General features: G+C 43.3%; 1 protein-coding gene across 2 annotated transcripts; it reads left to right on the plus strand.

Moving 5' to 3' along the window:
- The first annotated feature begins 2,891 nt into the window (after positions 1 to 2,891).
- On the plus strand, positions 2,892 to 23,303 carry akap10 (A kinase (PRKA) anchor protein 10). 2 transcript variants are annotated; one of them, XM_029627714.2, is made up of 15 exons: positions 2,892 to 3,115; positions 7,262 to 7,309; positions 8,503 to 8,688; positions 11,337 to 11,873; positions 12,248 to 12,346; positions 12,642 to 12,726; positions 14,575 to 14,698; positions 14,914 to 15,050; positions 16,133 to 16,277; positions 18,143 to 18,307; positions 18,546 to 18,658; positions 19,290 to 19,372; positions 21,038 to 21,090; positions 21,191 to 21,283; positions 21,576 to 23,303. In XM_029627714.2, exons 1-15 carry the CDS (start codon positions 3,094 to 3,096, stop codon positions 21,579 to 21,581), a joined length of 1,896 nt encoding a protein of 631 aa, XP_029483574.2. In that variant the 5' UTR covers positions 2,892 to 3,093; the 3' UTR covers positions 21,582 to 23,303. The 2 variants fall into 2 exon arrangements, with proteins under 2 accessions (XP_029483574.2, XP_064863408.1); XM_065007336.1 differs by having other exon boundaries at positions 19,293 to 19,372.
- The last annotated feature ends 20 nt before the right edge of the window (positions 23,304 to 23,323 follow it).

Here is a 23,323-nt window from a genome sequence, read left to right on the forward strand (position 1 = left end):
TCCTAACATCGTTGGTGTCGACGTGGATAACAATATCCCTATACTCTCTACACTCGCCAGTTTTAGCCTTAGCCAGCACCATCTTCAGATTAGCCTTAACGTTGGTAGCCCTGCCCCCTGGAAAACAGTGTATGATCGCTGGATGATTCTTTTTAAGTCTAATACTGCGGGTAATGGAGTCACCAATGACTAGGGTTTTCAATTTGTCAGAGCTAATGGTGGGAGGCTTCGATGTCTCAGACCCCATAACGGGTGGAGAATAGACCAGAGAAGGCTCGGCCTCTGACTCCGACTCATTGAGAAATGGGGAAAACCGGTTGAAAGTTTCTGTCGGCTGAATGAGCAACACCGGTTGAGCATTCCTACAACATTTCCTTCCAGAAGCCATGAGAAAATTGTCCGGCTGCGGGGACTGTGCGAGGGAATTTATATTACTATCTGTACTTATTGGTGGAACAAATGCTGTTTCATACCCTTGCCTAATGATTGCGTCTGAAGCTGGGCTTGCAGCACGGCTATCCTCGCCATAAGGCGATCGTTCTCCTGTATATTAGAAGTACAGCGACTGCAACTAGAAGGCATAATGTTAATGTTACTACTTAGCTTCGGCTGGTGTAGTTCGTGTAGAACCATGTCCAGATAAAGCGTCCGGGGTGAAAAACTTTAATGAAAAAAGTTGAGCGAGGGAAAAAAAAATCGAAATATAAAACGGTAATTAAAAAGTAAAAAGCGTAAAGTTGGCAGGTAGCAAAGTAACGTTTGCAACAAAGCGCACAGCATCACGTCTTTAAATAGGGCGAACCTGCTAACGTGAGGCCCATTAATATACTACCTGTGGTGTCAAAGTTTGTTGAAAAGTGTGTAGCAGAACAACAGATTGCCCACCTCAACAATAGCCCCTTCACATTACACTCCATGCAGTTTGGCTTTAGAGCGAAACACTCCACAGAAACGGTCAACTGCTTTCTTCTGGAAAATGTGAAGTCCAAGATGGACAAAGGGGGCGTTGTTGGGGCTGAGTTTCTGGACCTAAGGAAGGCTTTTGATACTGTTAACCATGAGATTCTCAACACAAATTTGTCAAAGTTCAACTTTTCCCCTGATGCCTTGAGATGGATGAAATCATACCTTGAAGGCAGAACTGAGTGTGTCAGAGTGAGCAATGAGCTGTCGCCCACTCTTAGCTATGATGTGGGCGTGCCCCAAGGGTCAATACTGGGGCCCCTTCTGTTCAGCCTGTACATTAATGATCTGCCTTCTGTCTGTACTGGGTCTGAAGTTCAAATGTATGCAGATGATACAGTGATATGTGCATGCAAAGAGCAAACAACAAGCTGCACAAGAACTCACTACTGTAATGGTCCAGGTTACAAAGTGGCTCAGTGGCATTATACTTGATTCCAACCTCTCTTTTAAAAAGCATGTGAAAAAGGTCATTCAAATAACCAAATTCAACCTAGCTCATTTCCGATTTATACGAAATTGTTTGACTACAGAGGTAGGAAAACTGTACTTCAATCTATGATACTCCCCCACTTAACATACTGCTTGACTAGTTGGGCCCAAGCGTGCTGTACAACATTTAAACCTATTCAGTCTGTCTACACACAGGCTCTACGCATGTCTTGTATTCAAGATCCTAAATGGCCTGGCTCCCCCTCCACTCAGTATTTTTGTTAAACAGGAAACCCAAACATATGGCAGCAGATCCACAAGGTCTGCCATGAGAGGTGACTGTATAGTTCCCTTAAGGAAAAGCACCTTTAGTAAATCCGCTTTCTCTGTGAGAGCTTCCCATGTCTGGAATACACTGCCATCAGACACACATAACTGCACAACATATCACACAACATATCACAAAAAACATGAAGACATGGCTAAAGGTCAATCAGATTTGTGAACATATTCCCGAGCTGTGTATTGCCGCTTTCCATGTTGTCTGTTGTCTGTAGCTTGTGAGGTGTGGAAACACTTTGTTGCTTTTATGGATTTGGTCTTGTTTCTTTTTGTTCTATGTTGCTCTGTCTGTATGCTACGTATTGCTTGTCCTATGTTGCTCTGCGTGTGCTCACTGCTCAATTATTGTCTATATTGTAATTGTTTTTAATAACCTGCCCAGGGACTGCGTTTGAAGATTAGCTGGCTGGCTAAAACCGTCACTTTTACTGAAACATTCATTAATGTGCACTGTCACTGTAAAAATAAAATAAACTCAAAAGTAAACAAGTCCACAAGTTGTGACCGGGAAGCTTCTGGAAGGCTGGCTGGACCAGCACGGGAGAGTTGAGCATAGTTCAGTGTGTATGTGTTGTGCTCTTTCACTGAGTTGTAAAAGCAAGCAGAGTAGAAATTGGCTACTATTGAGTTGACTGATGTAGTTGGCAAGGTCACTGTTTAACTTAACATAAAAAAATAGTGTTTATACAGACTTGAGCTAATATTGTAATTGACATGTAACATTAGCTAATGTTTCATCCATTCTCGAAGATGTGTATTGTAATGACATTCTGTGATTGTCATTAGGCCTACACTTGTAGCCTGAATTGATGCATCCACTTTTGGCAACTCACCTCACCTCCACCTTGTCCACCAGCATCTCAGCCACTCATCTCCCCTTGACAAAATGTAAGTGTTCTCCTCAAACCACAACGCAATTTGGAGCTTATACCACCCGGTTTCCAGTCAATTGGCAAATTTTTCATGGAGCTGGTGTATAGCTTTTTGGTCATGTTGTTGTAATTGTGATAGGCGCACGTTTTACCGGTACAGCATACCCTCACTATTTATATTGCCTGGATGCCGTACCACCTAACTCCCCCCTGATAATATCTTCCTTGTGGCTATTGCCCTCTGCTGTCACTAGCAAACAATGCAAGTTTCCCACAATGCTGCTGCAGCATCAGTCCGGAAGTGAGACGTATTGACAATATGGCCACTGGTTTCAGAAGGGGGAAATGTTGGATATAACAGTCCAGTCGGTTGCAAATACACCAATTTCAGTTGTCTAGAGTCGATGCATGTGAATGAAGGGACTCGGGAATCCACGGGATGCTGTCATTGAGCTGAGGATACATTCAGAGCGTGAAAATCGTCATGTCGTTTTTCAGGAGGAAAGGTAAGGAAGTATGCTAGCCTAGCCAGCTAGCGCAAACCGAAGGGTGCAAAGAAGAGGTTTGCGGGAGAGGTTGAGAAATGCTCGATGGCTAATGACTGAGATGAGAATGCGCTTGACAGGTCTGTGTCAAGTCAAGGCCTTCGACAAATATCCGTTGGAGAAAAATGTATTTGCTAAATAATCCATCTCTCTTTCCAATCTGAAGAAATACAACAAGCAGCCAGATTATTACATTTACATTTAAGTCATTTAGCATGTTCGCAAACTAATCCAGTTCTCCTTCTCAATAGCGTTTGCCACTTAAATCGCTAGCTGATGTTCAGACCTAACTAGCATCCATGATCGATCTCAATTCATTCTTGGACAATGCACATTAGATTGGGTATTAACTATCCACACCGTCGCCTTTCACTTGGTGATGTGTTAGCTAATAATGCCACATACATTTTTCTTTAGTTTGTCTGTCTTCCATGCCAGTCTGTTATGCCCCATGGATAGGCCATTATTGGATTAAAGGAGCCCAACTTTACTCTTTAGTCCAAGGACCTCATATGTACTGGTTAAAGCAATAGTGTGCAACTGCTGCCCGCAATTCAGGGCATTCCTGCATGTGGGAATTCCATTTGCAGGAAGGCTGCCCCTCGAACATCCCATTGGTTCCTGAATGAACCTTCCCCTCTCCTCCCATCGCCTCCACTCCTCCCTTCGCTAGCACACAGTGTCGCCCCGCCTCCTGTCTACCGTTTGCCCCCGCCTGCGGCAAGCACAGCAGGTGGGTAGCTGGGGCTACACCTTGTGTTGGCTAGCTAACAGGCACACTGTGTCGCCCCCTTCTGCTGTGTATCGGACTAGCACACCGTGTTTTTCGCACCTGCCTACCGAACACCTGCCTTTGCCATCGTTAACAGCACTGCGAGAAAACACTGCCCGACAGGCGGGGCATGGACACTGTCTACAGGTATACGGCTAGCTAGCAACCGTTGTCGCTCCTGTCCCTTCTGTGGTGCTTATTGGCGGCTGGCATCTAATGTTAACGCCACATACAGACGCTTCCCGCCTGTCTTAGCTTAAAATCAAATCAAAGTTTACTTGTCACGTGCGCCTAATACAACAGGTGTAGGTAGACCTTACAGTGAAATGCTTACTTACAGGCTCTAACCAATAGTGCAAAAAGGTATGAGGTGAACAATAGGTAGGTAAAGAAATAAAACAACAGTAAAAAGACAGGCTATATGTAGGGAGGCTACATACAGACACTGGTTAGTCAGGCTGATTTGAGGTAGTATGTTCATGTAGATATGGTTAAAGTGACTGCATATATGATGAACAGAGTAGCAGCAGAGTAAAAAGAGGGGCTGGGGGGTGGCACACAATGCAAATAGTCTGGGTATCCATTTGATTACCTTTTCAGGAGTCTTATGGCTTGGGGGTAAAAACTTTTGAGAAGCCATTTTGTCCAAGACTTGGCACTACGGTACCGCTTGCCATGTGGTAGTAGAGAGAACAGTCTATTACTGGGGCGGCTGGGGTCTTTGACAATTTTTAGGGCCTCCCTCTGACACCGCCTGGTGTAGAGGTCCTGGATGGCAGGCAGCTTAGCCCCAGTGATGTACTGGGCCGTACGCACTACCCTCTGTAGTGCCAATAGAAGAAAAACAAGGGGGTGCCTGCACATGCAGGAATGCCCACATGCAGGAATGCCCACATGCAGGAACGCCTGGTTTTAAATGGCAAATTGGCTCTGTTAGCCAAAACAGCCAAATACTCCACCTAAACGTGAATCGATTCTCAATTGCAGTATGGTTCTAGAAAGATTAAACTTGATTCGATTCTCAATTGCAGTATGATTTATCCTTCTAGAACCAATCTTTAAATAGTTTTATTTTATTTCACCAGGTAGGCTAGTTGAGAACAAGTTCTCATTTACAACTGCGACCTGGCCAAGATAAAGCAAACCAGTGCGACACAAAAAACAACACAGTGGCGCATGGAACAAACAAATATACAGTCAATCTACTTCCACATCACCACAAAATAATTTCACAAATACAAAATACACACTTACTGTACACTGTTTTAACACTGGATTTAATTAAAACAGTGGCAGCCGACAGTATTTTTCAGTGACATCACTTTGTGGCATCAGTCTTCCGTTCACACAGGTGTTCGGAGACTCAGATACCTAATGAGCACTGGTAGTTCACTCATATTTTTTTGTATTTTACTTTTTGTCCCCAGTTTTCGATCTTGTCTCATCGCTGCAAGGGGCTCGGAAGAGTCAATTTAATGACTGGCAAACGGGGTCAGCCTGCAGTCACTTGGCCCGCCACATGGAGTCGCTAGAGTGCGATGAGCCAAGTAATGAACCCGGGTCTGTAGTAATGAACCCGGTCTGTAGTAACGCCTCTAGCACTGCGATGCAGTGCCTTAGACCGCTGTGCCACTTGGGATGCCATCCACTCTGTCTTTTGTCTGTGTTCAGTAAACAAGTGCTGTAATATGGCCATGTGGGAACCCTAACCCTATAAAGGTGTGTATCAATTTAAAATGATTTCTCACCAACATGAAAGATGAGGTCCTTGTACTTCCAAAACTGTACTGCAAGCAATGCGTGTTAATGTTCAGACCGAGCGCCGCGGCTCTTAACACAACTCCCCCCTACAGAAGACGCCTTCATCCAATGACTCTTGAATCATGATCAAGGGCTATGCCGTGCAAAGCAGGACCCGAACTCATGACCTAATGATGCACCTTACTGCAACTTACCTTTCAAGTGCTTGATAGATGTACTATGCAGAAATCGCTCCTCCATTTCCTGGTTGCTAAAATTCAAATAGTACGTCTAATTTCAGTTTATGTGACAACAAGCAACTATAGGGTAGAGAATCATTGTACCAACTAAACCCATAGAAATAGCACACACAGACCGCTTAAACGTGCTACTGCTTCTTAGACTTGCTTTCTATGAGTGACAGATCTATAATTTACATTTCAATGTGAATTTGGTCAGGTCGCCCAAAAAGTTACATATTGCAGCTTTAAAGGATTGACTTAAAGCTAATTGTGTTAAATGTCTCTTGGCTACTCAGTATTTACCTTGGGATTGTGGTCCAAAGAGATTCAAGCAAATATTATTGCATGAAAATTACTAGGCCAAACTATAAACCTTGATTCCTGGGCTAGTAACACACACACACTTGTCTTGATAGCTACTGTAAAGTATTAGGCCGACAGTGCCGCAAACCATGAATAATATGAACTTATGATGATAACAATCATATGTAGACACCGATTTCTATACCAAATGAAATTATAAATGCTCACCATAGGATGCCTCTGTAATGAAAAATAGGTTTCCATCCTTCCCCCTGAGGCCTGCCCTACACAGACCAGCCCCTATCTGCTGACCCACTCCACTGACAACTGAAAGAGCCTCAAAGACTCCTTGTGTCATGCGCAGAAGGTTCAGTTTCACCACACTATTGTAACCAGGTGATTTCTGTTACTTCATGTAACAGGAGGACTGAAATGTGGAGAAAAACAGGACATTGTTTCAAACCCCTGAGCTGTCGTTCTGCCCCTGAACAGGCAGTTAACCCACTGTTCCTAGGCCGTCATTGAAAATAAGAATTTGTTCTTAACTGACTTGCCTAGTTAAATAAAGGTAAAATAAAGAGTATTTTGCAGTAACAACATGACAACGAAGTGGGGAAAATGCCTCTGCTGTGACACTCGAGCTGATAGACCAAGGCCACTGCAGTCAATAAACATGCCTTGTAAAATGGCAGCCAAGCTTCAATGTGAAGAATAACTCTGTTTTATTCCTTTTAGGAGCCACACACAAGTAGCTAGTTTCTCTCTCCGTATGTTATCTGTGTGTGACAGTGAGGATCTGTGCATGAGTGTTTGCTGAACAGACATGGTTATCACTGTCACAGGCATATGTGTTTCCCGACCAGGCCTAGACCGTTATGTAACTGGATAGTTTAGTGAGTGCTTTTTCACTGACACCGCATCATCCCTATTGCTTTACCCTACAACGACTCCAGGCCCAATATTCCAGTCACTGATCTCCCCCTGTATTGCGAATCAAATGTTCGAGACTGCTCTAATTACAGTGCTATGTAATTCTTTTTTGACCCACAGCCAAAGGAAAGGAACCTGAGCGACCAGTTGATGCTAAAGTCAATAGAGGTGGGTGCCACACTACTAACCCTCTGAAATGATGAATTGCAGTGATGTGCTGCTGCCACCTGATGTTTCATTTTTGAAAAGCCCTGAAAATAGAGGAAGGCCCTTGTTGGATGTTCTTTGAAAGCAGTCCAGTGCCTCTTTAGTTGCAGTGCTGTGTTCCCTCACACCTTTTTGAAGGTACCGGTATTTCCCTCTGAGCTTTCCCTTTTTAATCATTCTTCCTATTTATATTTGTAGTTATTTCTGTAAATATTCTGAGAGAGAATTGATTGATGTAGGTAATAAGACACATCACTAAGTATAGAAAACATTAAGAACACCTGATATTTCCATGATATGGGGCGGCAGGGTAGCCTAGTGGTTAGAGTGTTGGACTAGCAACCGCAAGGTTGCATGGTCAAACCCCTGAGCTGTCGTTCTGCCCCTGAACAGGCAGTTAACCCACTGTTCCTAGGCCGTCATTGGAAATAAGAATTTGTTCTTAACTGACTTGCCTAGTTAAATAAAGGTAAAATAAAAAAAATATAGACGGATAATGTTAATCCAGGTGAAAGCTATGATCCCTTATTAATGTTACCTCAATCAGTGTAGATGAAGGGGAGTAGACGGTAAAGAAGGATTTTTAAGCCTTGATTCACACAGTTTCCTGTGTGTATCAGCCAACTCCAGCCAACTTGACCCAACTGTGGGAAGCATTAAAGTCAACATAAGCATCACTGTGGAACGCTTTTGACACCTTGTAGAATCCATGCCCAGACGAATATAGGCTGTTCTGGGTGCAAAGGAGTGGGTGCAACTCAATATTAGGAAGGTGTTTCTAATGTTTGGTGAACTCAGTGTATACCAGGCAGTAATTGTAGCGGAAGTTGAGACTTTGGTTTAAGAGTTGATAGAGAGATAGCCGTGAAGTATTTTCCCTTTTCAGACAGGCTCACGGTGACCTTTTTTAATAAGTTTCCCGCACCACAGTGTTTCATAAAAGGTCACAGCACCCTCTGAGCTCTAACTGGAGACATTCATGTACTGGATCACTACAGACTTCAGTTAAATAAGTCGTTTTTCAGGACCATAACAGGTTGTTGATGTTGTGGGTTTCTGTCATCTAGAAAGTTAAGCCTACATTGACTGTGTTGATCAAAGGAATTAAGATACCTATTTCTTTTCAACCATCCTCCTTTCCTCCTCCCCTGTAGCCCCAACGAGCCCCCAGTCCCCCTCCCTGAGCCTCCGCAACCATCATGCCATCCTGGAGGCGGCGGGGCCCAGCCATGTGGCTATCAATGCCATCTCTGCCAACATGGACTCCTTCGCCCGCGGACGCACAGCAATCCTCAAGAAACAGCCCATCCACATGGAGGCTGCACACTTTGGGGATCTGGGTATGTACCTCCAGTCCTCCACTGATTTGTCTTAGTTCTCATGGCATGTATTAACAAGTGTTTCAGAGTAAGCAGTTCTGATCTGGGATTAGGTCATTATGATTGAAAAGGTTAAACTGATCCTAGATCGGTGATTTAGATTTATTTGAATGGATGAGCTCTTTCGCTTTAAATCCTGTCCTTTTGACTGGTTTGTGTGTGCTCATGTATGAGTGAGTTGATACAAAATGATAATGGTGGCTAGTGGACATGGTGCTGCTGTGTTTAACTGCCAACCGGCCAGGCTAATCCTGCGACGCACTCGCTCCAGCTTCATGCATGGGTTAGCATTTTGACCAACCAGCACGCTACCAGCAACGTTTTTTAGTATGATGCATAAGTATGGCCCAGAGGTTTTCCTGAGTGAACACATGGCCTGGTAAAACTCCTGGTCCTACTTATAATGTATGTGTCGTACTGAGAAGCTTGCTGTGCCCTAAGTACGATACATAAGAATTCCCTAAGTCGTCTTCCCTCTGAAGATGTAGGCTATTTAAATCAAGCAGTTCATTAGTTGGTGGATATCAGGAACTTGTTTTATAGTGTTACAGCAGCCAGCTACACCAGTATTGTTTATGACATGGTGAGTAACAACACCTGCTGGGACAGGTCCTTTAGTTACCGGTGAGTCAGAGGGAGGGGGTGGTTGAACCAGTGGTGTATCTTTGAGGCCTGGCCTGGGAATGCAGTAGAGTAGGGTGACAACACTACAGTGCATTCTGAAAGTATTCAGACCCCTTGACTTTTTCCACATTTTGTTACGTTACAGCCCTATTCTAAAATGGATCAAATAAAAAAATGAATCTACACACATTACCCCAGAATTCATTTTTTTATAGAAAATGTATTAAAAATAAAAAGTGTTCAGACCCTTTGCTGTGAGACTTGAAATTGAGCTCCGTTGCACCCTGTTTCCATTGATCATCCTTGATGTTTCTACAACTTGATTGGAGTCCACCTGTGGTAAATTCAATTGATTGGACATGATTTGGAAAGGCACACACCTGTCTATATAAGGTCCCACAGTTGTCAGAACAAAAACCAAGCCATGAGGATGAAGGAATTGTCCGTGGAGCTCCGAGACAGGATTGTGTCGAGGCACAGATCTGGGGAAGGGTACCAAAAAATGTCTGCAGCAATTTGAAGGTCCCCCAACAACACAGTGGCCTCCATCATTCTTAAATGGAAGCAGTTTGACTCTTCCTAGAGATGGCCACCCGGCCAAATGGAGCAATCGGGGGAGAAGGGCCTTGGTCAGGGAGGTGATCAAGAATCCGAGCTCTAGAGTTCCTCTGTGGAGATGGGAGAACCTTCCAGAAGGACAACCATCTCTGCAGCACTCCACAAATCAGGCCTTTATGGTAGAGTGGCCAGATGGAAGCCACTCCTCAGTAAAAGGCACATGACAGTCCTCTTGGAATTTTCCAAAAGGCACCTAAAGGACTCTCAGACCAAGAGAAACAAAATTCTCTGTTCTGATGAAACCAAGATTGAACTCTGGCCTGAATGCCAAGCGTCACATCTGGAATAAATCTGGCGCCATCCCTACGGTGAAGCATGGTGGTGGCAGCATCATGCTGTGGGGATGTGTTCAGTGACAGGGAATGGGAGACTGGTCAGGATCAAGGGAAAGGTGAATGGAGCAAAGTACAGATCCTTGATGAAAACCTGCTCCAGAGCGCTCAGGACCTCAGACTGGGGGCGAAGGTTCACCTTCCAACAGGACAACGACCCTAAGTACACAGCCAAGACAAAGCAGGAGAGGCTTTGGGACAAGACTCTGAATGTCATTGAGTGGCCCAGCTAGAGCCCGGACTTGAACTTGATCTTGATCGAACATCTCTGGAGAGACCTGAAAATAGTGGAGCATTAATGATCCCCCTGCAACCTGATAGAGCTTGAGAGTATCTGCAGAGAAGAATGAGAGAAACTCCCCAAATACAGGTGTCAAGTTTTTTTCTTTGTCATTATGGCATATTGTGTAAAGATTGATGAAAAAAACTATTAGAACCATTATAGTATAAGGCTGTAACGTAACAAAATGCTGAAAACGTCAAGGGGTCTGAATACTTTCCGAATGCAGTGTATACTGCACTGACTGGACCCCAGACAGGACTCAGCTGGCGTGAGGGGGGCACGGAGCGAGAGAGGGAGGGAGGGAGTGGTGGGCATGGATAGAGGGAGAGGGAGGGAGGGAGGGAGGGGTGGGCACAGAGAGAGAGAGGGAGGGGGGCACGGAGCGAGGGAGAGCGAGAGCTAAGCTTCCGGCTCAGTCACCCGTGGCAGCCTGCCAACTCTGGAGCTGATACCAGGAACACACAACACTTATCACAAAACACCTCAGTCAGCTCACTGTTTAGTGCTCCAACTTTAGTCCATTATGTAATTGGAGGCCCCCAGCCAGGCTTCAGTCAGTCATTCATATGGCCTCTCTGGTCATGTGACCCAGGAAATGTGCCGTAGTTGAATAGGTTTAAAAAAAAATATATAAAAAAATTGTAAGTATTCTCTTTTGTTATTGATTGTGTATGGTTTTATTCAGAATGCTGTGGTTGTTTAGGCAGGGTTACTGTTAAAGACTTTGTGAGAACTGCTGATGTGTGTTTCAGGGCGCTCTAGTGTGAACTACCTGGCCTCTGAGACGCGTTCACGCTTGTCTAAGACGGTGGATCAGATTCTGAGGGACAACGTGGCCATGCCCTACTACATCCAGTTCCAGGAGGCCCGCGGGGCTGACCACCTGGTCTGCTTCTGGCTGGAGGCAGAGAGCTTTCGCTCCACCAGCTGGTCTCGGGTCCGGGCCCACAGCCTCAACTCAGTCAAACACAGCTCCCTGGCCGAGCCCGCCTCCCCCCCCGCCTCCCCTGACCCCTCATCCTACTCAGACATGGACCTACACTCCATCCCCAGGCCTTCCTCCTCACGCCCACTTACCCCCAGCCCCCAGGACGCTAACAGTAACAGTAGTGAAGGCCCCACGGCGCAGCTCGTCCACAGGGACTCTTTCAGCTCTGTGGTGGACCAGAGGCCTGGTACTCCCAGCAGAGCAGACACCCCCACCAGACAGCCCTCCTACAGGACAGGGACGTCATTCAAGCTGCAGTCCACCAACGCCCTCAAGGAGCTTTCAGACAAGCTCATGAAGAGTACGTTTGACTGGTCGTAATTGTAAAGAATCTGTTCATAATTGACTTGCATAGATAAAGGTTAAGTAAGTAGCCTGGAGTCTCTTCGAGCCGACTGGTGATGTTTCAGAGACTCTATGGCTGTACTTCAACTCCTTTTGTGTGTTGGGCTTGTCTTTATCGTTTATTTATAGGCCTGTATAACTCACTGACTAGAGAAGGCTAGTATATTCACTATATTTGTTCTTATTTCCACCGTGTGAAACAACTGACTGTCAGAATAATGACGTTAATTTGTTTTAATTGCACATTGGAGGTAACAATATCTTGAGTTGTATACAGTTTATGATGTGTGTGGCTGGCTGTTAAACATCTTCTCCTCCTGTGTGTTGTAGGTATAGAGAGAGATGCAGTGAGCATCTTCACCAAGTACATCTCTCCAGACGCTGCTAGGCCCATCCCCATCACAGAACAGCTCAGAAACGACATAGTCGGTAAGAAATGAGTCCTGATTGCCGCCTTTTTGCCATTAGTATGAGACTTTGACTCTTAAGACATTGCAGTCACTGTATGAGTACTGACTCAGACTGTGTGAGTGCTGTATCAGAACTTTGTGAGTACTGTATGCATTCCTAAGAATGTTAGACCTAGTAAGAATGTTGCAACCAACGTTAAAGATCAAATCAGCTGTAATCATCTCAGTATATTTAACTTGGTTTCTGGATAACTATTTTATGGATGATTGATAATCGGTTGTGTGATTGACTGTTTTTTGTCATTTTTTGACAGCTAAAATCTGTGGGGAGGATGGACTGGTGGACCCAAACTGTTTTGTCATTGCACAGTCTGTCGTCTTCTCCATCATGGAACAACAGTACGTTTTTTTTTTTTCCCAATCTTCCTGTTTTCGTATCCGTTGAAAGATTTATTTATTCAATTAGTTAATGTAAAGTGCCAGTGTTTTTCTTTAGTTTTCATGATTTTTCTCCTAGGATGAAAGTTTTACCGCTGTTCTGTAATACACTAATCCTAGATCATAAATGTAAATGTGACCAGATACAGTTGAAGTCGGAAGTTTACATACACTTAGGTTGGAGTAATTAAAACTCCTTTTTCAACCACTCCACAAATTTCTTGTTAACAAACTATAGTTTTGGCAAGTCTGTGAGGACATCTACTTTGTGCATGACACAAGTCATTTTTCCAACAATTGTTTACAGACAGATTATTTCACTGTATCACAATTACAGTGGGTCAGAAGTTTACATACACTAAGTTGACTGCGTCTTTAAACAGCTTGGAAAATTCCAGAAAATGATGTCATGGCTTTAGAAGCTTCCGATTGACTCAAATTATGTATATTAGCCTATCGGAGGGGATGTATTTCAAGGCCAACCTTCAAACTCTGTGCATCTTTGCTTGACATCATGTGAAAATCAAAAGAAATCAGCCAAGACCTAGGAAAAATAATGATAAACCTCCGCAAGACTGGTTCATCCTTGAGAGCAATTTCCAAATGCCTGAAGGTACCACGTTCATCTGTACAAACAATAGTATGCAAGTATAAACACCATGGGTCCACTCAGCCGTCATACTGATCAGGAAAGAGACGCGTTCTGTCTCCTTGAGATGAACATATGACACCCATCATATGAACAGTATGACAGGTGCGAAAAGTGCAAATCAATCCCAGAACAGCAGCAAGAGACCATGTGAAGATGCTGGAGGAAACAGGCACAAAATGATCTATATCCATAGTAAAACGAGTCCTATATCGACATAACCTGAAAGGTTGCTCAGCAAGGAAGAAGCCACTGCTCCAAAACTTCCATAAAAAAGCCAGACTATGGTTTGCAACTGCACATGGGGACAAAGATTGTACTTTTTGGAGAAATGTCTTCTGGCATGATGAAACAAAAATAGATCTGTTTGGCCATAATGACTGTTGTTATGTTTGTAGTAAAAAAAGGACGCTTGCAAGCCGAAGAACACCATCCCAACCGTGAAGCACAGGGGTGGCAGCATCATGTTGTGAGGGTGCTTTGCTGCAGGACGGACTGGTGCACTTCACAAAATAGATGGCATCATGAGGCAGGAAAATTATGTGGATATATTGAAGCAGCATCTCAAGACACCAGTCAGGAAGTTTTAAAGCTTGGTCACAAATGGGTCTTCGAAATGAACAATGACCCCAAGCATCCCTCCATAGTTGTGACAAAATGGCTTAAGGACAACAAAGTCAAGGTATTGGAGTGGCCATCACAAAGCTCTGACCTCAATCCTCTTGAACATTTGTGGGCAGAACTGAAAAAGCTTGTGTGAGCAAGGAGGCCTACAAACCTGACTCAGTTACACCAGCTCTGTCAGGAGGAATGGGCCAGAATTCACGCAACTTATTGGGGGAAGCTTGTGGAAGGCTACCCAAAACGTTTGACCCAAGTTAAACAATTTAAAGGCAATGCTACCAAATACTAATTTAGTGTAAGTAACCTTCTGACCCACTGGGAATGTGATGAAAGAAATAAAAGATGAAATAAATAATTCTCTCTACTATTATTCTGACATTTCACATTCTTAAAATAACGTGGTGATCCTAACTGAACTAAAACAGGGAATTTTTACTAGGATTAAATGTCAGGAATTGTGATAAACTGAATGTAAATGTATTTGGCTAAGGTGTATGTAAACGTCTGACTTCAACTGTATAATCTATATTTCCCAGGCACTTTAGTGAATTCTTGCGCAGCCATCATTTCTGTAAGTACCAGATCGAAGTGTTGACAAGTGGCTCTGTGTTCCTGGCAGACATCTTATTCTGTGAGTCGGCCCTCTTCTACTTCTCTGAGGTAAGAGCAACACAACTGATGTTACTGTTGCTCGCTATTAAATATACACAGCCACAGTTTATCAAGTTCATTCATAGGTGTTTTACTCATTAGTGGTACTGGTGGTGTTTGTATCTCTTCTGTTATTCTCTCTTCTATTCCACATTAGTGTCATGTGGTAGGTGTTAATAGAAGTGTCGTTGGTAATAAAGCTAGTATGTTGTGTGTCTCCCCAGTACATGGAAAAGGAGGACGCTGTGAATGTCCTGCAGTTCTGGCTGGCAGCAGATAACTTCCAGGACCAGCTGGCTGCTAAGGCTGGCCAGTACGACGGCTTGGAGGCCCAGAACGACGCCATGATCCTTTACGACAAGTAACTGCTCACACACATCTCACCGAATAGGGATCTAGCGTTTGTCTGCCGTTCAGTGCGCTGTGTTTGAGAGACCACCTGCTGTAGATGTCTGACTGACGACATTTTCACACTCTTCTACATGTAAAATCGATGCATGCTTGGTTTGCAAATTGTGGCCGGCGCTCTGTTCAGCGGTTTTAAGTACTCTAGGCCAGTAAACGTATTGGTGTGCCTAAGACATCTATTTACACTATATTTGCCTTCACTACCTATGCCTTCACGCTACCTATGCCTTCACACTACCTATGCCTTCACACTATCTTAGAAAAGGAACAGTTTGGACATTATATGGCAATTATTAGACCAAAGGTGAGAACACAACCGTTCACAAGACTGAATCCATAATATGATCTGAAAATACTCTGGAAAAATTCAGTATCATATCGCAATATTCTAGAAAAATGTGGGGTAGTTGCAACATAAGACATACAAATTACAAGGGTTTGAGTGAGAGGACTAACTGGTGTCTTCAAGCACAGTTCCTAAGTCATTTAAATGCACTTTTATTACTCAAAGAAGAGTCTTCAACTATAAGGTGATTTAAAAATATATATTTTTTTAGCTCTCCTAGCTGTGCCGTTGAGGAACTAGCGCAGGCACACTTGTCATTGTTTGGTTTGTAACACAGCCCTGCATCCACGCCATCACACAATTACTGTTGTTTACGCAATCCAAAAATGGTCCATTTATAAATCGTAATCTGGGTCAGATGGGCAGCATTTGAAAGCCTGTTCTATTGCTAGCATGACTAGCTAAGTTATAAAATAACGAACTTCATGTCACGCGAGGTGCTCAAGTTCAGAATGACTGTCAGTCAAAACCCATACAGTGCTTTGAAGCACAGAGCCTAAGTTCTGGCGTATTGTAAAGCAAAACTTTGACAGCTCTGCGTTCCAATTTAAGCATTTATCACTGCCCAAGTCTTCACTTTTCAACCGTATATTGGTATGAGTGTAAAGGGCTACCACCTCCACATTACTCAGCCTGGCTTGTTTATTTGAGCACCAGTTTAATAATGATCTCATCTGTTTCCTCTCCAGGTATTTCTCACTCCAAGCCACCAACCCGCTGGGTTTTGATGACTCTGTGCGGATGGAGATAGAGTCTAATATCTGCCGGGAGGGAGGGCCTCTACCTGACTGCTTCACCACTCCTCTCAGACAGGCCTGGACCACCATGGAAAAGGTGAGGGGTCGTAGGTCACCCAGTTACCTGGGCCAAATACATATGACAACATATAGGAAACACACAGCGGTCACTGCAAACTCACCACTGTAAAATCACCTGGAATTCAGCCAGAAAAACAAAACAGAAATTACACGTCAAAATGATTTACTTTTGGGAACTCCTTTAGATTGAGACCATGAGGCTTAGATTATCAATGACAGGCCTTTGTGGTTATTGAAGGTAGTGGTACCAGAGCCATAGATACAGTGCATTCGTAAAGTATTCAGACCCCTTCCCTTTTTCCACAGTTTTTACGTTACAGCCTTTTTCTAAAAAATGATTAAATTATATTTTTTCCTCATCAATCTACACACAATACCCCATAATATATATATATATATATATATATTTTTTTTTAAACTGATACCTTGTTTACATAAGTATTCAGACCCTTTGCTATTAGACTCAATTTAGCTCAGGTGTATCCTGTTTCCATTGATCATCCTTGATGTTTCTACTACTTGATTGGAGTCCAGCTGTGGTAAATTCAATTGATTGGACTTGGTTTGGAAAGGCACACACCTGTCTGTATAAGGTCCCACAGTTGACAGTGCATGTCAGAGCAAAAACCAAGCCATGAGGTCAAAGGAATTGTCCGTAGATTGTGTCGAGGTCTGGGGAAGGGAACCAAAAATGTCTGCAGCATTGAAGGTCCCCTAGAACACAGTGGCCTCCATTTTTAAATGGAAGTAGTTTGGAACCACCAACCACCTGGCCAACCTGAGCAATAGTGGAAGAATGGCCTTGGTCAGGGAGGTGACCAAGAGCCCGATGGTCACTCTGACAGAGCTCCAGAGTTCCTCTGTGGAGATGGGAGAACATTCCAGAAGGACAACTATCTCTGCAGCACTCCACCAATTTGGCCTTTATGGTAGAGTAGCCAGACGGAAGCCACTTCTCAGTAAAAGGCACATGACAGCCATGAGAAACAAGAAGATTATCTGGTCTGATTGGTCCAAGATTGAACACTTTGGCCTGAATGACAAGCGTCACGTCTGGAAGAAATCTGGCACCATCCCTACGGTGATTCATAGTGGTGGAAGCATCGTGCTGTGGGGATGTTTTACAGTGGCAGGGACTGGGAGATTAGTCAGGATAGAGTGAAAGATGAACAGAGCAAAGTACAGAGAGATCCTTGATGTAAACCTGCTCCAGAGTGTTTAAGATCTCAGACTGGGGCGAAGGTTCACCTTCCAACAGGAAAACGACCCTAAGCCCACAGCCAAGACAACGCAGGAGTGGCTTCGGGACAAGTCTCTGAATGGCCTTGAGTGGCCCAGCCAGAGCCCGGACTTGGAACCCAATCAAACATCTCTGGAGAGACCTGAAAATAGCTGTGCAGCGACGCTCCCCATCCAACCTGAGAGGATCTGCAGAGTAGAATGGGAGAAACTCCCCAAATACAGGTGTGCCAAGCTTGTAGCGTCATACCCAAGAAGAACGGAAGGCTGTAATCGCTGACAAAGGTGTTTTAACAAAGTGCTGAGTAAAGGGTCTGAATACTTATGCAAATGTGATATTTCAGTTAGATTTTTTTTTATATACATTCGCCAGAATTTACTTTGTCTTTATGGGATATTGTGTCGAAGATTGAGCGGGAAAATAACAATTTAATACATTTTAGAATAAGGCTGTAATGTAACCAAATGTCAAGTGGTCTGAATACTTTCCGAATGCACTGTGTGTCTCAGTGGTACGACTTTGTTGCCAAGGCTAGGGATGATGTTGAAACACTTTGTCAGGCTCTGGAGAAAACGGAAGACCTTTGTGACTAAAAGGCATTTTGAAGCTTAACAAAGCTAATGTCATATTTCTTCTCGCAGGTCTACATGCCAGGCTTCCTGTCGAGTAACCTTTACTACAAGTATCTGAGTGACCTTATCAACTCTGTCCGAGCGGATGAGTTTGTGCTGGCTAGCGCTCCCGGTCAAGGCGTGGCCTCTGACCTTGACCGCAGCACCAACACAACTGAGGGGTCTCAAGCCCAGGTAGATAACCCCACACCTGACCTGCTCACAACCTGTACTTTCACTTTAGCTCTACTGGCATTTTCCTCTTTTCATTGTCTAAGTGCACGCAAATCAATTATGTTCAACAGCAGTAGCACTCATACCTTTAGTTCAATAGTCAGTGGGTATTAATTTGTTTACTTAACATAAATAGATTGATTTCCCCTCTAGTTCTGCTCTAAATGTGCAAATCATTATATATATTTTTCGCTTACAGCAAGGTGCCAAAAAGGTGGCAGCAATAAAAATCTTGAAAAACTTTGACGAAGCAATAACAGTGGACATAGCCAGCCTGGACCCAGAGTCCCTGTACCAGCGCCCCTATGCTGGGTGAGTTTCTGCATAGCCTACTCAGGCCTCCTTTAGTTACTTATTCTCACCACTCTCCGTACAGTCACCTCAAATGGCTCTGTAAACCACATTACTATTTCAAATATTTGATTTGGAATTTCATGTTTCTCTGCTGGACAAAATGAGTGAAAATTGTTTTTATAATCGTGCAAAATTTCCTCCATAGCTACCCTTCAACTGCCCTGATTTTACTACTGTAATTTCCCCAAGAGAGTTCTTTGATGCTAGCTAAGTAGGCCAGTGTGTAATGACCATTGATGTGACTAAACTGCTCCAAATACATATTTTCAAAGACTGCAGTGCAGTCCTCTGTGACATGGCAGATTTGTAGGTCATCCACATTACAATCAGCTCTGATGGCAGTCTAATGGCCCAACACAAGCTGATATAGGAGATGTGTGTGTGGCCTTAGGCAGCACCGGTAGTGTCCTAGTTGCAGTAAGAGATTAGCTTGGTCTCAGATCTGTTTGTGCTGGGACCGAATGACTATGACTATTAGGAGTTGGCCATACAACACAAACTGATATGGGACCAGGCTAGTAAACAGGGTGCTGTCTCCATTAACATCCTATATGTATGACTTCATTGGCTATGTCCCCTCACTGTTCAGAAGAATGACGTTTGGGAAAGTCAACGAGCTGGGCCAGTTTATCAGGGAAGCCGAACCAGAACCCGATGTGAAGAAATCCAAAGGTAACAGGCAAACACTAATGTAGCAATTATTTATAGGCTATAGAGTTCCTTCAGAAAGTGTTCAAACCCCTTGACTCATTCCACATTTTGTTGTTACAGCCCGAATTCAAAATGTATAAAATGATTACCCTACCGTGAAGCATGGTGGTGGCAGCATCATGCTATGTAGATGCTTTTCAGTGGCAGGGACTGGGAGACTGGTAAGAATAGAGGGAACAATGAATGGAGCCAAATACAGGCAAATCCTTGATGAGATCCTGCTTCAGAGTGCAAAAGTCCTTAGACTGAGGAGAATATTTATGATCCAACAGAACAAGGACACCAAGCATACAACCAAAGCAACCCTGCAATGGCTTCAGAACAAGAATGTGAAAGACCTTGAGTGGCCCAGCCAAAGCCCAGGCTTGAATCCCATTGAAAATCTGTTGCTGTTCACCGCTGCGCCCTGTCTAACTTAACAGAGCTTGAGAATTATTTGCAAGGAAGAATTGGAGAAAATCCCCAAATCCAGATGTGTAAAGCTGATAGACACACCCAAGACGACTCAAAGCTGTAATCACCACCAAAGGTGCTTATTCAAAGTTTTGACTCAGAGGTGTGAATACTTGTGTAAATGAGATATTTCTGTATTTTTTTTTTAATTCTAAAAATGTATCCATTTAGTCATGGGGTAATCAGTGTAGATGGGTGAGAAAAATAATCCATTTTGAATTCAGGCTGTAACCCAACAAAATGTGGAATGAGTCAAGGGGTATGAATAGTTTCTGAAGTCTCACATCTGTCAGCGACAGGTGTGGCTGAAATAGTAGAATCCAATCATTTTAAGGGGTGTCACGGAAACTGTTGAGCGTGAAAAATCCAGCAGCGTTACAGTTCTTGACACAAACTGGTGCGTCTGGCAGCTACCACCATTCAAAAGCAGAAATATTTTGTCTTGCCCATTCACCCTCTGAATGGCACACATACAAAATCCATGTCTCAATTGTCTCAGGGCTTAAAAATCCTTCTTTAACCTGTCTCCTTCATCTACACTGATTTCAAGTGGATTTAACAAGTGACCTCTAAGGGATCAAAGCTTTCACCTGCGTTCACCTGGTCAGTCTGTCATGGAAAGAGCCGGTGTCCTTAATGTTTCGTGCATATAGTGTATATATGCCTGTCTCCTTCACTCGTAGCTCTTTCTCTATACTGTTCATTGTTGCTTATATGGTTTTGGTGCCATGTCACTTAGGCATCCATGGTGTGGGTATTGCCTTCTTATCCTAACCCCAATCAGAGTGGCTTGAAGTTTGTGAGGCACTCCCAAATAAAACCCAAGGTGCTTTTAGATCTTATAAAAGACTATACAGTAAAACATGAATCTATTATTTAGGATTTCTTAGAAGAGAACATTCTCTGAGAATAGAGGAAATGGATATAAGCCATGGACTAAACTTGTACTGTATATGTAAAACACTTTTTTTGTGTACTAGATTTCATGGCGCTAATCACAAACCAGCTTTTCCAGCCCTCGGTTTCCTCCAAATGCATACATCACATACTAAGATAATTCTGTTCTGTGATATATTTTTCATGTACCTCATATGTCCAGTAGCTTACAGAGGAGCAATAGATAAGAGGCTCATTCTTGTGACCATTGCCCTATTTTCCACTCTCTCCTCACAGGTTCCATGCTCTCTCTAGCCATGAAGAAACTTGTTCAAGGCAACTCTGATGAGGTATGTAAAACAACAAAACAAGCTCCTCTTGTGTTGAATCTGTTTGAACTAACAAACACTAGGATTGATGAACACTTTGAATCGTAACATGTGTGTTTAGGCCCAGGAGGAGATGGCCTGGAAGATCGCTAAAATGATCGTCAATGATGTCGTACACCAGGCGCACCACGACAGTCCTGGCAAATCCACCAAGGTAAGTCAGTCTGCCTCAATCTACAACATGGTGGACTCTTGATAAGTGTACTACACATTGGATAAGTACAAACTCTTGAGTGCATTGAAGACAATTCGCCAGGCCCAATTTCTGTAAATGCCTTGTAATTGTCACGGATATGTGTATGCTCTGGTTTCCTATTCCTGACAGTCCAAAGCCATTGCATTTATCTGCCACTATACAGTCAACTATAGAAAATAACTCCTCACCTGTGACACGTTTACTGTTGTATGATGATTGACAATGAAACATGGACAATCTCTCTCCCCAGTTATGAGCCTCCTGTGGAGAACCAAAGCACTCCCCTCGTCCCTCACCCTATAGAGACAGACAGACTGACAGACAGACACGTCCAGTGATGAACTGTACACTGGAATTACCTTAAGATGAAACGCATCAATAGAGATCAAAGAACAAATCATTCCATGATCTCCTGCATTAACTTGTACCGGTGTGTGTGAGTGAGTGGAAAAACTTGAAGTAGATCATCCATCCTTCCAACTGTTTGTAACACTATGAAGGCATCGCTGAACAAATGAAGAGGAAAAACAAAGCAGTGGCACAAAGAGCACCAGAGTACCAGACTTCCTTCCAGAACAAATTCTCTAGGGAAGGAGAGATGACAAGCTATGACACAAAATGGGGCTGAACGGGAGCTGTCAGAAGAAGCAGCACTTTAGAAAGCATCGGCCCTGCCATGGTTACCTCTGTTACCATGTCATCCAAGAGGGAGCCTGCAGGGACCTGAAGCATCCTTCATAAAGCGATCACGAAGAAGATTTGGTTGTCCACTCCTCTCTTGATTCCTGCACATCGTCTCTCCTTACACCACCACCACCTCTTGCCCTTATGCCCATTCCTTATTTCTTGTTTTTAATGACATCTCTTTGAAAGGGGTCAGAGTGACACATACAATTTTAAGATGGAATCCACCAGTAGGTGCTTTGTATAGTTTTATTTGCGGCTGATGCATAATATTCCTGGGCCCTCCTGGAGTATTGTGGCGGTGGGGTGGGTTACTATGATGATAGGTTGAGTTGTCTTGCCCTCCTAGGTGTGCCCTAATGTACTGTAGAGGGCTGGTCAGACATGTTACGGTGAAACTGGAATGGACCATATTGATTTTGCGGTCTAGCTAACCACATGCATTTCTAGCTCTGGCTCCTTGTCCATGTCATTACAGAGCAAAGACAAATGCATAAATACTCCTTGTTGTGTACTGAAGAAGTTCTACAGTTGCAAAGAAAGAACAACTCCGTGCTACTCAATATAATTTTATACATATTTAGATTTCTCTTTAACCCCAATATATTCATGTTAGTTTTTTTTATGGTGATTGTTGACCTTTTCTTTTTTTGTATGTACTGTCAAAAGCAATGTCTAAGCAAATCTCAATTACAAATGTTCAATTGAAAAGTCTACTCTTTGAATATAATGTTAATATTGTTATGATTTGAACCTCATTGAGATGTGTGGAAAAGGACTCTCTTGGTACTATGTACCACTAATATTGTTTTTCTGACGTATGTGTACGTAATCTATAATATATTTAAATTGTGTTGGATTTCTATATATATATATATTAGTTTTTATTTGGCAGTACTAGAAGGAACAGAAGTGCTACCACTGATGAAAAATGACACAATTCCTCTTTGCACGAAATGCAAATCTTGTTTGCCACCAAACATAGGGATTTATTTGGCTCCATTTCAGTTATCATTAGCTTGATGGCTGATCTTAGTTTGTGGCCAACATGTTCTTAATTGCACTTGGGTATTTAACCTCTAGCATTGCAAGATAATGATGCAACCTGTAATTCAGCAAATTAGTGCCCATCCCAATGCAGTGTTTCAAGTGTGTGTGGTTGGCTTTTGAATAAGTTCATAGAGATGCTGCAGTTTTGTGCATCAAAATTGTTTTATCCCCATTTTGTTGTACAGTATGAAATACTTTATTGTAAATATTTTATGGCTATCATACAATAAAACTTTTCTGCCTATTTGTAGCTAAAGTCGTTTT

Source organism: Oncorhynchus nerka, linkage group LG22 (genome assembly GCF_034236695.1).
Source record: "Oncorhynchus nerka isolate Pitt River linkage group LG22, Oner_Uvic_2.0, whole genome shotgun sequence".
Classification (NCBI taxonomy): Eukaryota; Metazoa; Chordata; class Actinopteri; order Salmoniformes; family Salmonidae; genus Oncorhynchus; species Oncorhynchus nerka.

Coding starts and splice junctions, on each gene's coding strand:
- akap10 (XM_029627714.2), top strand. CDS start 3,094: ATGTCGTTTTTCAGGAGGAAAG. Junction 7,310..8,502: donor TGATGCTAAAGTCAATAGAG/GTGGGTGCCACA, acceptor CCTCCCCTGTAG/CCCCAACGAGCCCCCAGTCC. Junction 12,727..14,574: donor TTCTCCATCATGGAACAACA/GTACGTTTTTTT, acceptor TATATTTCCCAG/GCACTTTAGTGAATTCTTGC.